The sequence below is a fragment of the Melospiza melodia genome, chromosome Z, assembly GCF_035770615.1.
Source record: "Melospiza melodia melodia isolate bMelMel2 chromosome Z, bMelMel2.pri, whole genome shotgun sequence".
NCBI lineage: Eukaryota > Metazoa > Chordata > Aves > Passeriformes > Passerellidae > Melospiza > Melospiza melodia.
The window spans coordinates 31,783,982-31,801,844 of NC_086226.1; the positions used below are offsets into that span (position 1 = coordinate 31,783,982).

The window sequence follows — 17,863 nt, forward strand, 5'->3', positions numbered from 1 at the left end:
ACAGCCCATAAATGATTACATGAAAGAGATATTTTACAAAACGCATGTAGACAAGATTTTTCCTTTGTTCTGTAACCACAGATACGGCTTAAGTTTCCTCATAGGAAACTTTAAAATAGTGAAAAAAATGATGGCATTTACCTTACCATATGGAGGTCTACATATTTCAGTTCAGTGGTGGAATCCAACATGATTATCTGCACTCCCACTTGACTCTATATCTGTCTAACTACCCAGGAGAGTGATGCATCTGGAAAGGTTGAATAGGCCAAGGGAGTTTACATGTATTTTGCAATGTTCTTGAGAAAATTTACTGGAGGGAGGTCAACATGTCTTTTTTCTTGTATCTCTTCACATTAAATAAAAACACATTGTATGTTATCTGAACATCCTGACATCTAAGTTTATTTGTTAGTTTGTTTGTTTTCACTAAGAATGCAGAAACGTATTGGAAAGTGTTTGCTTTTGAAAACCTTGTATGCAAGGGGAATGCTTGAGAGGGTGTAATATGAGGATTAGTACTGAGTAACAGATGTAGATGAAGAGATAAAACAGGTTTCTGATGGAACAGATTACAGTCAAAAATGCTTTTTGAAGAAGTTCATAGAGTTGCACTCCAAAAATTAGCATCTCTGTAATTTATGGTAGTGATTCATGGTAGCCTGAGACAAGATGAATGGGGTAGGTCCCTGCAAGAGAAATGTGGGGAGGGTTGAGCAGTGCCAGGAAAAAGGACTTGCCCTGGGGGTGGGGAGACCTTTCACATGCCTCCTCTGTCCATGCAGCCTGCCAAGGCACAGGCTTTGATCTGCCCAGGATGACAGTGAGCCAAACTGTCCCTCATTCAATTGAATCCACCAGACAGTTGTGAGACATTCCTCAAAGGGTCACCAGCACAGGGCTGTGGAGGAGGGCAGCTCCGGCCACGCTCCTGTATAACATCTCCTCTCAGCCGCACCACCTGCTGCAATTTCCCCCCACATCAGGCTCAATTTGTATGCAAATCCTCCCTCATTTATTCTTGCTCCCTTCGGAAAGGACAAATTAAGTATAATAATGGTAATTGCTTTAATAACATGAAGAAAATGACACCTTTATGGGACCAATAATCAAAGACTGAGACTGTAATACAGCATGACAGGTGTGAAGGCATGCCACCAGCAGTGATTTTCCCATTTCAGTATTTCTTTCGTCACCTTGAAAAGTGCTTGTCTCGGTAAGCCAGGCACGGCTGGTGCCTGGCTGTGAACTCCACACCGCTTCTGACAAGCCAGGCGGGGTTCCCATGGCAGAGGCACCACGAGCAAGCAGCAGTTCCCCTGGAGCAGTGGCTGCAGGTCATCAGCAGCCGGCTCTGCAGGACATGGGTTGGCATTACCTGGTGAGGTAGACGTGCTACCAAGGCCTCCTCAAACCGGTGTCTCCCCTCAGCTCTGTGGCAAACAAATATCCTGGGGCTGGTAGGCCACAGGCTCAGGTAAGTGGCCATCCCTGAGGAGGCCTCAGTGTCTGAGGGCTCAGTGCCATTCAGAATGGTGGCCCACACCTCACCAGGCTCACCTTCTGCATTCCTTCTGCTGAACCAGACATTATCTAATTTTGGGCAACTTTTTCTGGTTTAATTCTGACATTAGTAAATGAGAATCAACTTTCAGCATAGTCAGCTAGAGCAAGGCACATTTGATCACCATTTTAGTTATACTCAAAGACATCTACTGACAGTTACATTTACTACAACAGTCACTAAATGTAACTAATAGTTACATTTTCTAGCTATTTGTGTTGTAACCTGCAATTTTCATCATAAAAGAGAGTCTCAGAACTATCCTCCTGTAATAGTCCCGGCTTTCATCAAAGATAAACCCAGCATCAAAGATTGCATGAACCAGAGTTCCCACCCAAAATAAGCAGATACGGAAACACAAAAGATGATGAGAAAATGAGCCTTCATGCATACTCTGATGAAGAAAGAACAGAATACTGTGTCTCATGACAACCATGAATGAACTGGTTTTTGGGTGCCAGGGGAATTCCATATCTGTGTTAACAATCACTCCAAGGGCACACTTGGGTGACACGGGAGAGAGATGTGCAAACAGGTGTGAACATCAAGGGGTTTTAAAATGTTTTAGCAGGCAGAAATTAAAAGGATCCAGCCACTAACTGGAAACATTGACTTCTAGTGAACACCTCCTCAGGCCTTAATCAGGTTAGATGCAAAATGGCCCTCACAGACCAAGTGCTTGAGAACATGCTAATCACTGGTATCCACATAGTATAAAGTACCACACTTGAAAGAAAAAACAGTTTCTGTTTAATTTGCTTTGAACCAAAACCTAAAAGCAAAACTGCCTTCTGAATCTCTCATAAGCAGACAGAACAAAATTTATCATCCTACAGTGGTTTTATGGAAGATTTGTCCTCATTATTGAGAATCTAGAGAACAAGACATTTCAAATCTACAAACACTGCATACATTTTCTTAAACGTCTATGTCACCAATACATCTACATATGCAACCACCATATTTGACCTTGATATTAAAATTCTTCAGAGATCAAAAGCAAGTGCTAAAAATAGGCACGTTATTTATATAGCCCATAATAGTAGAATCCTATATTACAAGCACCTCTCAGTGGAGACAGGCCTGAACTGAAATCTCAGGTCTGCACATCATACCAAGAAAAGAAAACAAATAAACAAAGAGTTGATGTTCTGTCTCAGATCTCAGAAGTTTACCAGGAATGTTTCTGGTAAGAGGTAAAAGACCTTGGTGCATGGATGTTTGATGTTCTTAATGCCCCAGAAATTAAAAAAAAAGAAAAAACCAAGAGAAGGAAAAGAAGCTCTCTTTAGTCTGAGAGTGAGCCCTGAAGTCAGCATGCCATGTAAATGAAATGAGAGAACCCCAAAGAAAAAAGCCTCAGCAACATACTGCTGTCTTTGGGTAAACATTTGTTTGCAATATCTTTTAAAAATAATACTGTCAACTTCAGTGATTGACGATTTCACCCCATTTATCACTGACAACCAGAATTATTTTTTCAGCTGTGGATCATTTTAATTGTGGAAGCTAATAGAAAGGAATGTGAGGTAAACGGTCTCAATACCTTTAGTATATGTGATGACTTTCACAGACTTGCAGTACTGTATTTACTGTAACCAAAAGGTCATGCTCTATATCTTAAAGGCAAAAGTGAACTTTCCTGCATCAATCACACTCCTGCAAACTATGCAAAAATATTTTAGACAGGGCAATTAGCATTTTTAAAAATCAACCTTAGTTTCAAATAATAGAAGGAAGTTCAATTTTTTCAATTCTGACACACATGTGTAAAGCAGAGAGGATTACAACTACTTAGTTGGCAAACAAAGTAATTTATTAAAAATGGACTGTTAAATGCTGTTGTAACTCATGTTACTGAAAACGACTACTAATTTCTTCTCTGCAGCAAGATAAATATTGAGAAAAGGATGATATTGCATTTTTCATTCCACTGTTAGGAAAAAAAAAAAAGAAAAAAAATTTTCCAGATGCTGCAGTTAATCAGTGTTAATTTTAAATGGTGACAATCCCATTCACATCTTGAATCTCTAGGTCCTACAAAAATACCATATGTGGCAATGCTATAATAAATAGTTCTGATGTAGTTTTGCAAACAGGTATTTATCATATTCTGATACTGTCAGAAATGGGGTCTTTGAAAGTTACAATACAGCAATTTGGGTATAACTTTCTCTGAGGAAATACTAGGATATGTGCTTTCAAATAAATGAGAAGATCACAAAAGATAGAAAATGCTATTTTAGTGTATGTTAACAGAACACAAAATGAATTCATTTCTATAGATGAGACTTTTAAAGTGACAAATTTAATGCACATCAGGAATTATTGCTTTCAAGGGACTATGTCAAAATTAACAAACCCAAAACGTAATCTACTGTAAAATTAGACTCTTTACATTTTTTTACAGGATGCATTTTTGATCCTGGAATATCTATCAATCTTCCTAATTCAAGATTGTCATATTGTGAAGACACCAAATACTTTGCCGTGTGATTGGCCATTAAACTTGTTTTGGTTTTCCAATATTCATATGCAAGTCATGATTTCCTCTCTCCTGCCTGCCATCTCTGGGATTATGCATTTGAACAGCACCAGACCTTTTGTTTGGGATTTCCATGATTTAGCATTTCAGCTGGCACTGTTTTAAACAAAGTTACAAAGTTCCTGTCCTTCAATATTCAATGCTTCCTTAGAAAGATGGCAGCTGTCAATATGTGGAAGTTGCAAAACCACAAAAGGATTTTTTGTCTTTTACTTACTATATACAAATGCTTTCTAGTGTACAGTGAAATACAAGAAATTATAGTTACATTTCATGGTAATAAAATGAACCACAGCATTTCATTTTTGCAAGGTGATAGGTGAAAAAGAAGTACTGTGGTGGCTAGTTTTTTTTGTTGTCATTTTTTAGGTACAATTCATGCCTCTTGCAAGTGGGCAGGTTTTCAAATATATCTATATAGTTATATATATAGTTTAATTAATGTATGAGGATATGTTTCTGTGCTTAGAAATTAATTGCAGCAGCATTTTATTACAAATAAGGTCTTTACCAAAACCAGCCTGGAGAAGAGGAGACTGAGGGGAAATTTCATCACAGTCTACAATGTCCTCATGAGGGGAAGCAGAGGGCCAGGCCCTGATCTCTTCTCTGACCAGTGACCAGTGTCAGGACCTGAGGGAATGGCCTGGAGTTGTGTCAGGGCAAGTTTAGGATGGATATCAGGGAAAGGTTCTTCCCCCAGAGGGTGTTTGAGCACTGGAGCAGGCTCCTGGGGGATGTGGTCACAGAAGGAAATGAGACAGAGCTCAAGGAGTCTTTGAACAATGCTCTCAGGCACATGGCACCATTCTTGGGGATGGTGCTGTGCAGGACCAGGAGTTGGACTCAATGATCCTTGGGGGTTCCTTCCAACTCAGAATATTATGTAATTCGGGCTATTTTCAGGTAAAGAGTGTCTCTTTTGCCGTAATCATCCCAAACCAGTGCTGGGCCTTTTGCTGATTACTTCAGTTGGATTTTCTGTAAACCTGACAAGATTAGAACACTTCTGTTCTCTCCCAGTTTATTGCTACAGGTACCTGGAGCTCCACAGACTACTGTTAGTGCCAATACTGACATTCACATATCTGCCTTTCCTAGAGAGACTTGGTGATTAAAAAATCAAGGTATATTTAAGACATTATAAATGAAAGTGCTGAACATGATATTCAATTAAAAGCCACCAGAATACCATATATTACATTTTCCTATGAAATTCATATATAATGAACAAGGATTATATACAGCCTATTTTGGTTTCCCTAAACATAACTGTGATAAAAGCTCAAATACATTATAAACAGCTAGAATTAAGAATAAATGTCTCAGAACTATTTAAATTAAACTTCAGTCAAACCCACACAAGGAAATTAGTCAGTTCACTCTTGAGGGCAGAGGATTGAAAAGGATAATGATCTTCTTCAGTTTCTTCACCTAACAGAATTCAGCACAGCCTACTTGATTTCAGGTGTCCTTTTCAACTACAGATGCTGAAAAAGGTATGGTTTTTGTTTTTATATTGGATATGGGACTCCCTCTTATCCTCATGTTAACCTGGGCCCTGGATGACTAACCCTACAGCTGACACAGATGTTTTTATTTGTTTAAACTATTAGGTCAAAGGGCTAATGAGCTAATGAAAATTCTTTTAAGAGCTATCAAATGAGGCATGATTAGCTGGTTTTCAGTTCCTATTTGTATGAAACAAAAGAATTTAAAAGAATTCTCAGTTTACAAATCTTTCATTTCATTCCTAGTCTTGGTCAAGAGGCAGATTTAAAAAACAGTGACATGAGAAAAGCATACCTCAGTAACTGCATTACCAACTCCAGTCTGAGTTAGCAGTGGTGTTCTTCCATTAGCTGTTACAACTTCCATTGTGAGAGCACCTTCTACTCAAACAGCATTTGACAGGATAACATTGAGCCGTTTCAGCAAGCTTCTATTTCTCCCAGAATATATTTCTTTACTCAGCTTCTGTAACTTGTGTTTTGTATATGTATTTTGCCATGTCATTTATTTAAAAAGAATTTCTAGTCACATAAACATGTCCCTCAGTTTAATATTATGGAGTAATTGTGTAGGGATTATTCCAATCCCTGTTTCACCAATAAACCTGCAATATCTTTCAGAATACTTCCAGAGTAGAAACATCTTGCTGTGGAAGAAATCAGCTGATTTTGGAAGTTTCTATTTCATACATATGTATATGAATTTGCAACTATGTATGATGTACCAGTAATTATACAGTAGTATTTGTTTTCACTCATGAGTAAATAATTTATCTTGAAGAATCCACATCAAGGCAATATGCCATGCTTCCAAACTGGCTACTTACTCAAGAAACAAAAACTTATCAAGTCAGTTCTACACAGTGTTTATTTTATTTTCTTTTTCTTTCTTTTTTTTTTTTTTCTGATAGTGGAAATCATGTATAAATCACAAACAGTACAAGTTCCCCATGTCAGCAGTTGACCACTTGATTGGGTCAACTTCTGTTGATACTGTATTTTTAGTATAAAGTCAAGATAATATGGCAGTTAACTAATACTTTTGACTACAGTAAAGATACAAACTTTTGTAATATAAATTAATTGCCATTACAAAAAGGCAACTGTATTAAGTAATACGGTACAAAAATCTGCAACTTCTATAAATATAATGAAATGCAAGAAGTTAAACGAAATAATACATCACAGATTTTTGTATAGCGCATTTGAAGAGGCAAGCTAAGATACACATGGAGCATTATACAGCAAGAAAGAATATCAAAACCCACTAAGACTTAACTTTTAAGCCATACAAATGCCAAAAGTACAAGTACAGGACACAACATGAAGCAGTTAAAATTACCTCAGAGTGGGCAGACAAAGAGCCTTACTGATGAGTTGTAAAGCATTAGGCAGCAGACAGAAGGTTGTCAAAACCAGCTGTTGTTGGATACTGATTGATAATGTTTTCATTCTGACGGCTGAGACGCCGCAGACAGCCACAGGTCTGAGAAGAAGCCCAGTGTGGGCACACACACACACACACACACACACAAAGTAATTTAACAGATGGCTAAAGAACATTAAAGCACAATATATTTTTTTAAAAAGACAATGTTCATTCCTTAATGAACTTGCATGGAAAGTAGAGCCTAGTGCCCAAGTTTATTCCACCTAAATGACAAACACATGTGGAAAGATTAAAACAAACAAAAAAAAACCAAAGCAGTTAAGATTGGTTATCTGAAAACTGCATGGTGCTTACATATTCTACCATAGCCAGAGCATTCAACAACACTATAGACAAGGAAGTGTGACATGAGCTGCTATGAACATTGTTATCCCCTTATAAAAAGGTGAAGTTGTTTATAGACATTTAAAAGGTACACATCCATTAAGTCCATCTACAACACAAAACCACAGAAGTACTACATTCAAAGTAAAGTGTTGGTCTTAGCCTTCAGCAGTTATGAGGTATTGTTTCAACCTGTGATGAGGAATGATCACTATATTAGTAAGAAAGAGCATACTCAAAATAATTCTGAAAATTAAAATCACTGCTTCTGTGCAGTTGATATTTGCCTAAAGAAAAAACACTGAAATATCAAAAGGTCCTAGTCTAAATGGCCACTGGCATTCTCCAAAACCACATTATCAAGGACTTCTTGGGCATTTCCATGTAAGTTATGTAGCACCTTCAAAGAGTGCATAGCCAGGAGATCATGACCAAAAGTTGGAGCCATTAAAGTTTTTGGACCAGACAAACTCACTGGTGGTAGAAATAAGTACAGTTTCAAGAATGCAATAGAGTTGGGCTTCTTTTCATTTCCTGTACCTTTTGGTCCATAGCTAAACAAAAGCAGGGGAAAATAGTAAAAAAATGTTATTTCACATCTTCTCACTAATGGCCAATGAAAAAGCAGTAAAAGCTTGGAATCTCTCAATTTGCCTCCCCAAACTGCCTGCTTTCTCTGGAAATAATGCTCCTACTCCTCTTCCCTGCTTATTTTTCATTGTCCCTAAATAAAACAGAAATCTGGGGACCTTGTGGAAATCTGGGGACTCTGTAGCCTCTAAGCTCATGTCAGCAATTAGGGAGTTTGGAAATGTCCATTAGATCCAGTTCCCCTTTAAATCCAGGGAAGGGAATCTCCTTAGCCCTCACAAGAGAAACTGATGGGCAGCTGAGTCCTGACTAAAGTGTGCAGAGAGAACTGTTTCAAAGCAGGGCTCCTCTGTGCTTTAAAATGAACAATTCCAGTTCTTGGTTGTTTCCAACAGTATTAGCAGTGAGACAATTGACCTGACAGGAAAGAGAACACAAAACAAAGCAAGGACATGCCCTTCAGGCTTCCTGCCTATTCCATCTCAAAATTAAACAAGGAGTTTACCAGTTTTCCCAGCTTCTTTTTGATAATAGGAAGCAGTTACAACAGTGGGAGCAATGCAAGAAATTAATGGCAAATGAAAAGTAAACTAAAATACGTATGAGAAACATTTTGTTTAACAAAGAGCAAAATTACAATTAATAGAGAAATGGCTTTTATGAGTCTTCAAAAGCTGATGTTTACTATTTTCTTATCCCCAAATAAACTAGTAAGGAGCTACAATAAACTTCAAACAGAAGATAAATGCTCAGGGTGGAAAGAGATGTTGCTTAAAGCCCCAAAAACAAGGCATTGTGTGTTTCAAGACAGAAGCAGAGCTGATGAGGAACTAATGACACCTCACTTGAGTTTGTGTTTGCAAACACTCATGCACAAGAGTAGCTGAATGCACAAGGCACAGCATTCAAGGCGTGCACCAGTCCAGTGACTGATCTGCACAGACCCTGTTGTCACTGTCAACCAGTGGCCTGGCACGTTCCTTCAAGGGACAAAATCAGTTTATGAGTTTTTTTTAAAAATCAACACAAAGTAGCTGAAATACTGCAAATCTACAGTGGGGAAAACAAGGAAAGAGGAAAAGTGGACTGTGTTACGTGACCCAAATCAACTTCTTCTAAATGTATTAAAAATGTTGTTTCCAATTACTACTTTTTTGTCTTCTAAGTAACATGTAGCCCAGAGGAAGTTTGAAAGAACAAGATATAATCCCCTTGAAAAGAGAAGCTTCTGGTACAAACACTGGAAGACCCTTAATTACTGGATAGATGCCTTGGCAATGTTACAATAGCAGTAGTAGTCTACGAATGAGTGATAAAGGAAGTATTTAAAAATCACTTATACTTTTAACTAGCAATAAAGCCTCCACAGATGAACTAACCGATATTTGCTCTGCTTTGCTTATGGAAAACTACTTTCAATGAAAATTATTACTTTATTCAACTTCTGTATATTTCTAAAATCTTTCATATACTTCTAAAAACTTTTTACTTAGATCACCTGTTCATGTCAGCTGATTTCCCCAAGTACTGTTATCTGTGCACATCTGTTTGTCAATTTATTTTTCAGCAAACTTCCAGCAAAATACCACACTGCCTCTGGCAGGGTTTTGCAGTGACTTTAGAAGACACTCAACTACCTTGTGAAGTCCACTACCTGAACTGTGTTTTCACCTAGTAAAACCTCAGGAATAACCTTTGCATTAACATGAAACTGCTTGTGTTTTAGGTATCCTATTAAGGTTCTCAGTGGCCGTGCTCTTCCATAATGTGAGGTCAATAAACAAGCTAAATTGGACTCATAAATTCTTTAGACATTACTTATTTTTAAAATTCAAGGTAACACATGGAATTCCTCCTTTATGTACTATGCTATTTTTGTGCGTGTAAATTTTTCTACCAAGGATGATTGTGGTGAAAGAAAGCAACATGCAGTGTGCAGAAATAGTGGTAAACAAAGAGGGACTTTCTACTTCAGTAGTGTAGACAATTTTACTGGAAATAGCTGTGTACCTGATTCACAGAACATTTATTTTAACCAAAGGACATTCTGTATTAACTCTGTATGAACAACATATCACAGCTCAGCCTTGATATGCTGCAATTAAGCTGTGACAGAGTGAGCAGGTACAGCAATGCGTGGGAACCTCTTCTTTCTCTTGGCTTTCACATTCTTGAAGGTTCGAAGTCTCTCTCTTCTAGCAAGTTTATTAGAAGGGAGAAGCTGTCTTTTACTGCCTCCATGTCATCCAAGGAGCAGGGTTTAAGAATCCAGCGCTTTCCACGTGCAAGTGGCTCAAGTTCAAAATATTTTTTTATCTATTAAGAAAAAAAGAGAGATCAATGTATTATATTATGACAACTCTCTGTCTCACATCTAAAAACCCAAACCAATAAAAACATGTAAAAAATGTTTATCCTAATGGATATTCACTTTTTAGAATCTTACCCACAGCTGCTCTTATAATACAGGTTATATGACATGACCTGAAAGGGTTTTCTTTAGGGGTGCTTGGAAGCAACCATTCTACCCATACATTTAACAGCATGGGAGGTCTGAGGAAGAAATGTACTGATTTGAGGCAAACAGCAAAGCACATGAAACATGCTCAAAAACATATCCAAACCAGCAAAAGTAAATAAGAGCCTGTGTTTGTATTTCAATGTTAAAAATGTATGTATCTTTTTGGTAACACTTAAGATACATACTACTGTAACTTCACAAATTAAACATAAAAAATTTACAGATCCTAAACATTCCAGTCAAACATGAGCTATAGCACAGCATCTGTTTGTGACTAAGAAAATCCTATAAAAATTAAAATTCTTTCAAAATTACTTAGTTTTTTTAAAAATTAAACATAGAAGACTAACACACTAATGTTAGTAAGATAGTAGTAAGTATTATACATGATACAGTTTCTTGGAAACACCAATCATTACTGACATTGCAACCACTGTCAAGACACAAATGCAGACCCAGAAAGACTGAGAAAGGAAAGATTTTTATTTGGTAGTATATTCCAACCACTTTTCAAAATAGAAAGTACAATATCATAAAGAAGTTTTTGATGTCTCTTAGAAGAGAACAGCAGCCTGCAGGTTATACTGGTCCACAGTTTCCTGTTTTCATTAAAATTTTAGTCTTTGAAGGTATGCGACCCAACAGTCTACTCTGCAATTTGACTTGTCCAATAGAATTTTAGTTTTTGCATCCAAAACTACATCCCTCAGTTCCTGCAACTGTCATATATCAGCAGAAATGTTTAGTCCTGACTTAGTTTGCCCATTTTTGTTCATTGTAATTATTGCAAAATATTCTTAATTTTAGCAGAGGCTGTGCTGTGAATATGCAGCACAATTGCAGAAACAGTTACTCACAACATGGTAGGCAGTAGAGGCCCGAGACAGGCAACCGAAGCCACACTGTGTTAAGGCTCCACGTGCAGAAGGAATGAAAAGAGGAAAGAAAAAAAAAGGGCTTTCAAAGCCCATGCAAACTGCAACATCTCTATGTAGCTGTTATAGTGTCTACTGATAAACAAGTTTTGTTTTCCTATTAATGAATTCTAATAGAAAAAACCAAGTTGAGTTGTATCAACTCGCATAATTCAAAATACAATCATGATCAGGCAGGCTTTCTTATTTTTTAGAAAGGAATTTCAACCAGAATGTTTAGTAACAAATATTAGGGGAAAAAATGGTGGTTTTGAGATGAGAATTTCTGCTAACCCAGAAACAACATGGTGAAAAATTTTAAATCTATTTTCATTGAAGTAGAATTGTATCAATAACATTTGAAAATGAAGCATGGTACTTGACAGTCACTTCCCCTCAAACAAATTTAGAAAACATACAAGTTGAAATAAACGGGGCTCCAACAAACCAGTATCTTTATAGCAACATACCAAGTTTTTAGCATTGCTATCTCAGTGCCATACCAGTATCTGACATGTTAGTAAAATTTTGTCTTTACTACTATCTACAAGGGATGCATTGCAACTTTTTCAGCAGCTTGAATTTACCTCCATTAATAATGAGTTAATGGCACTGATCACAGTATTGGAAAAGCAGGGTAAGGAAGCTTTATTGCCTGTTCCAGCAGCAGCCTCCCCGACTGTCACACGAGGAAGGAAGTAAAAGCTGCACAGAAGGATAACAAAGCAAGGTGTCAGCGCAGCTAGCGGATAGAGCTGCCTGCTGGTGTTAAGCTGATAAATATGGCTGAGAAATCTAAGATGTTTCAGACCCACAACCCAGAGGCTGTCCACCACACCCCCTCTACTGGAAGACTATTGCCATCAGACACTGGAGTTCACTGAAGTCAGTCTGCAATCTTCCTTACACAGTCTCTTGGATTAGGGCTCTGCCTATTAGGGAGGTCATTACATTGTAAGGACAGCACTTGGGTTTAAAAGTAGAAACACGTGCTCAGGGAAATGATGGCAGTAACTAGCACTGTGTCTTTGTGAGCAAATACAACAAAAGTTACCAAGGCAGCCTCTAGCCAAGAAAAATACAATGCCTTTAGGCTATATTTCAGTGACTGCAGATGCCAACAGATTTAGTGAAACAAATTTTGCAGATAAATTATTTGGATAACCCAAAGTGGATCAAAATATATTTTTTTCTGTTTCTATCTGTGTAATCAGAATGTTACTAAATTAGTGATGTGCTGTCATAATTTTTCCCACTAAGGAACAGTTCAGAGTATCTGCAGTAATAGGTCCTAGATGAATGCTGAAATGAAAGCGTTTGTTAGGCAGTTGTTTTTAAAATGTGACGGTTTGATACTGGCATGAAAGCACAATTGCTTATATTCACAAGTAAGAGTTATTTCATTCATACCTTCTGCAGAAAAAAAAAAAAGATCTGCTAAATGACTTGTGTCTAATACTAATCTAGAAAAATAACATTAATAGGCTTACAATTAATAACTAACTAAACCAGAAGTAGCACAGAAGTGATTTTTCACAACCCAAGGGACACTTTGTGGTGTGTTACTGAACTTCCTCATTTAAACTTCATACCACAACAGAGTTTGCTAAACCTCAAAGTTTTGAGAGCAGGCTTTCTGGACTTTGAAACTTCCAGAAAGAAGTTTGCAGACCCAAATATTTTCCAATTTACTCCCTTTTTCTCCCTTCAACTCAGAAGAAGTCATTCTGTTCTAAAAGCAAGTACTTTTTTAGACTTGAAAAAAGAACTATTTTTTACATGCAAGAGATGAAACATGGAAAGATTGACACAATCAGATGCCCAACTCTTTTTACACAGTTGAGTTTTCCACTGGAATGCACTCAGCTCTCCATCCATGCTTGTTTTTGTAGTTCCTTTCTGCCCCACTGATCATCATCCACATTCATTTCCTGCAGATTTCCTAAAAAGATGTACACTGATCATCCAAGTGTCCATAGAAAGCTGAAATTCACAGAATACTCACACTACCTAGGTAGTTCTTGCACAATCAGCAGTTACTATTTTACAGCTCCCTTCAACCACACTAGCACAAAGGGGTGAGCTCTAAAGAGAAGCTCTTCTGTCTTCCCCTCTGCACAAACAGTGAAAAGCTTTCTGCCTGTTCAGGGATGCTGAAGTGAAATATAAAGACTCAAACATGTTTCAGAAGACTGATGCATTTGAGGCACATTTACATACTGGCTTTGCATTTTCAAAACTTTACTTTGAGATTACTAAATTTTTAAAGATATAATCTTAGAAGAAAATACAAGCAATTAAATCTAATTTTAAGGCTTCTTTACTAATTTTTACAGGAGATCACTGTATGTCTTGACTCCACATGGGGGCCTTGTTTTATAGAGAACCTGACATTGTATTTATGCCACATTCTGAAGTCAATAAAATCTAACAATACACGTTTGCAATTCCCACTCTTCCCACACTCCACCTTCTAAGTCCTATTCTACTGGCACAATACACTAAACATATGGTTATCAAATGTTGCTTAATCTACGTGCTAGAAAAGTCAAAACACAATAAAAAGGATCAGTGCCCAGAACCTCAGCTGGTGTAAATTATCATAGCAGTGTGGAACTGATGTTACTAAATTGATATACGTAAGCTGAGTAACCAGGCCCTGCTGAAAGCTTTTCTATGTTCTATTAATGAACTTCATCATCTAGTCAGTTCACCACCCATGTGAACATAAGATCTATAGGAAAACTTAGATGTTCTAATATATGAGAAGAGTAATCTCTATTATTCAACATGAAAAAAAGCTGATTGAAAGCATTATTTTTCATTCAAATTCAAAATTATACTACCAAATTTCATCAACATAGAAAAACTTCCAGCCCACTGCGACTAATCTGTTGTAAACAAATACAAAATTCAGATAATCACTTACATTACCAGGCTGGTAAACAGAGAACTTAATGAATAAAATATTTTTTCATTCATTGCTGTTTTATTGAAAAATTTTACTGGGACAAAAAAATTGTAACAAAACGTTTATTATATCCAATCAAAGGCTGCCTGGTCTTGTCAGTGTCCCCACTAGACAAAATTTTCAAAAGGCTTTCACAGGATTTACCAATTATTACTGCAAAAGGGTGACTGTTGAAGCTATGAATTGAACTAAAATAATCTAATTTGCTGAATCCATGTATTAACCATAAGACATGGTTCATTCATCCATTCCAAATCTGCATGGAGAAGAAACAAAGTAATAATGGGAAACGAGAGTAGCCCATATTAACACTGTGAAAGTTTCACTGAGCTCTGATGCTGATAATATCCTCAGACATCATGAAAATTTGCTTTTTGGAACAACCATTTAGAAGACGCAGCAGAGAGAGGGAATTTTGCTTGCTGTCTCTACAAACAACAGACAAGCTGCCTATAACAATTCTTGTGCAAATTCAATATATTTGGAGAAGAGAAAAAGCCAAGAGTACTCTACTTTACATAGCAATAAGTTTTAAAAAGGGAAACTACATAAAATTTGTAACTTAAAGAAAATTAACTATGCAGCTAAAAAAGTAAAATGCTTGCAGGTGGCACAGAAAAAAATACCATAATTAGAGGGTCAGAGTATATTTATACTGCTTCAGACAACTTTAAAACAAACAAAAAAAGCTTTCACCAATTGCAGTAAGGAAAAGGATGGCATTAGAGGTAAAAGAAGTCATGTCTAAAAAAAGAAAAGAGAAAACAAAAGAAAGGAAATTCTGGCAAATTAAATAGAAACCACAAATGTTGACCTACTAACCATAGAGTAGAACTCATTTAAATCACCACTGATGGTAAAAAGTAAATTGAAATCCACTCTTGCTTATGTTGGTGTGCTCTACTACAAACTGCACAGCCTCATGAGCTGCTACATCAACTTTTCTGCTAGTTCTTTTCTGAGGGATTTATAGGATTGTGCGGAGTGGACTGATAGCCACTTAATCTTAAATCAACTAGTTTAATCCACTGTCATACAGGAGTTTACACATCCATGCTTTTCTTGAAAAATCTGCTAGAAAGCTCATTATCTGATAGTCCACTTGGCTAAAAAGGACCTCCTGTCTGACCAGAGCAGCTGTAACATGCACAACTCTCAGCCAAAGTTTTGTAATATTTATTCATCCTACAGAGACACTTCACTTCTCCTAAAAAGATACTTCATATATTCCTGCTCGTATGCTTCTTCTTAACAGTGATCTCATCCTTGTCTAGAGGGATCCTTGTAATGCACCTATGCATCATAAGCACTCCTCCTAAAGCACCTGTACCTCATGTTTATTGATTCCATATGCAATATCTCTTACAACAGGGAGGGGAATGAAAGTGCCTCAGATGATGAGATGGGATGGTGATGTGCTGTGGTCTGGAGCAACCTATGCACAAGGCCACTCCCAGGAATGCCAGCTGAGGTCCAACAACACTATCAGCAACAGAAATGCTTTTATATTCTAGCTCTTTGAGGATATAGATTTCACTTCTCACTGACTTTAATGCGCCAAGGAATCAAAAGTCTGTATGCACAATGTTAAAAATTTGCAAGGAGTCCATTAAGTACATATGATAATCAGATTTATGTAATTGAGCTGCCTTTTTTTAAAACTTTAAAATATAACCTGCTGAGGTAAAATCAAAAGAAAAAATAAGTCTGTCTTCAGCATTTCTGTGTCATAGCAGGGTAATTAAGCAATTTCTCTAAACACGATTGCAAAACCATCAGAGGCTTTTTAGTACATCTCACAAGTAGTGGTGAATGCTTTACAAATTGGTATTTCTAGTTTGTACAGCTTTCCAATGATTTTTTTTTTTTTTAGATTTTGCCTTTTATAAAAGACTACCTGAAACACATCCAACTCAGCTATGTAAGAGAGCTGGATGATATTTTTGGCTTCTAAGTCTTTACAAAGGGGAATACAGTCACTTAAAGAAATGTACACAGTGCTTTGTGCATGTTTCCATCCTTGTTATCTCCAGTGGCCACAAGTCACAACACTTTTCAGATTACAAGTGATAGTTGAAAGAAATGCATTTTAAAGAAGATATAACTAACTATTCAGAATGAAGAAATAGGATGCCTAACAAATCCACAGAGCCATACTATTCCAGAGAGCACAGAGTATTGGCAAATGTAAGCAGGAGACAAGAAAAAGGGGGAGTGAGCTAAAGAGCTGGAAGGTTTATAAAACAGAGAAGTTGGGGTGGTTTTTTTACAGATAGACAGAGTCATGTTAAAATTGGTCTGGAAAAATAAGATGGATGACAGTGAGGACAGAAAATTGCAGAGGTTGCAGAAGTACCACTGAGATTTGTATGCGGATGGAAGCAAAGATAGGCTTTGAGAAGCTACTAGGATCCATCAACTCTTTGCACACACTCTTTGTGTTACACAACAGTGCACTACAGCGCATTAGATTGTTTTTGTTAGATTCTGTTATTTTGTAAAAAAGAAATAGTAAATTGTGTAGCTGCCAAAAACATAGACCAATACTTTGCCTTCCATGTTTCATTCACCCAGGATATTACTTTCATATAAGCATGTGCTTTTCTTACAACTGGAAGAAATTGAAATAACATGAGAAGAGCAGCAGCATACCTATACAGGGAAAACCAGACTTTCAGATGAAGATTCATATAACTATATAACCAGAAAAACAAGATAAGGCTCACAATTATCCAACTCTAGAGTGAGTGAAAGAACATCTCGAGTGATAAGGGAAACAAGAACAGAGAAGAGGATACTGTACCAAAATGCATGCAATGAAAGCATAGTAAAATATTTTTCTTTAATGCCACTTTAATTCTTTATTTTACTTCAATGAAATACTCAGAATTGAAAATCACACATCACTTTAAGTTACTGCTCCTTTTGCTTTCTCTCTTACTTACTATGTTTTATTATGTACTGTGGGTTGCCACAGATACTGTCTGACAGTTACGTACTTACACATAAAGTGTTAGAATATAAAATCCTAAAAAGCAATGCTGAAAATTAGCCCTGGTTAAAGATAGCTATCTGGAGGTCATCTAAAATTCACCTATCTTTCTTCCTCCCCGTAGAGCACAGACACAAAATTGCCAATTTACTGTATGTAAGGACAATTTTCTATTTCAGGGTATTCTCAACACATTCTAGTATATTCTTAAGCTGTATTGAAAATGACTGATTGAATATAAGATCAATTTAAACTTAGGATAACTCATTTAAATTACTATTGTTGTTCTAATCTGTTAACAACAAAAGGTATAGAATGGAATATATCCAAAGATAATTTTGCAGGAAATCTACTGAAAGATTTTACTATACCACTAGTCATCTCCTCTCTACGATCTCTGACTCAGGTTTGTTTTTGTTATAACTTCAGTTAAATAGCTTAAGGAATTCAAATAACTAGTAGAGACTCAACACTCAAGAC

General features: G+C 36.8%; 1 protein-coding gene across 5 annotated transcripts in view; it reads right to left on the reverse strand.

Moving 5' to 3' along the window:
- Positions 1-7,252: 7,252 nt before the first annotated feature.
- The window catches only part of ARL15 (ADP ribosylation factor like GTPase 15), a 225,796-nt gene continuing 215,185 nt past the window's right edge, over positions 7,253-17,863 (reverse strand). For 4 of the 5 annotated variants that reach the window (XM_063181353.1, XM_063181351.1, XM_063181352.1 and 1 more), the window contains one exon: positions 7,253-10,301. In XM_063181353.1, coding sequence (XP_063037423.1) covers positions 10,149-10,301 — 153 coding nt within the window. In that variant the 3' untranslated portion in view covers positions 7,253-10,148. Of the gene's footprint in view, positions 10,302-12,007; positions 12,126-17,863 lie in introns of all 5 variants that reach the window. The other variant, XR_010031362.1, reaches the window with a different exon arrangement.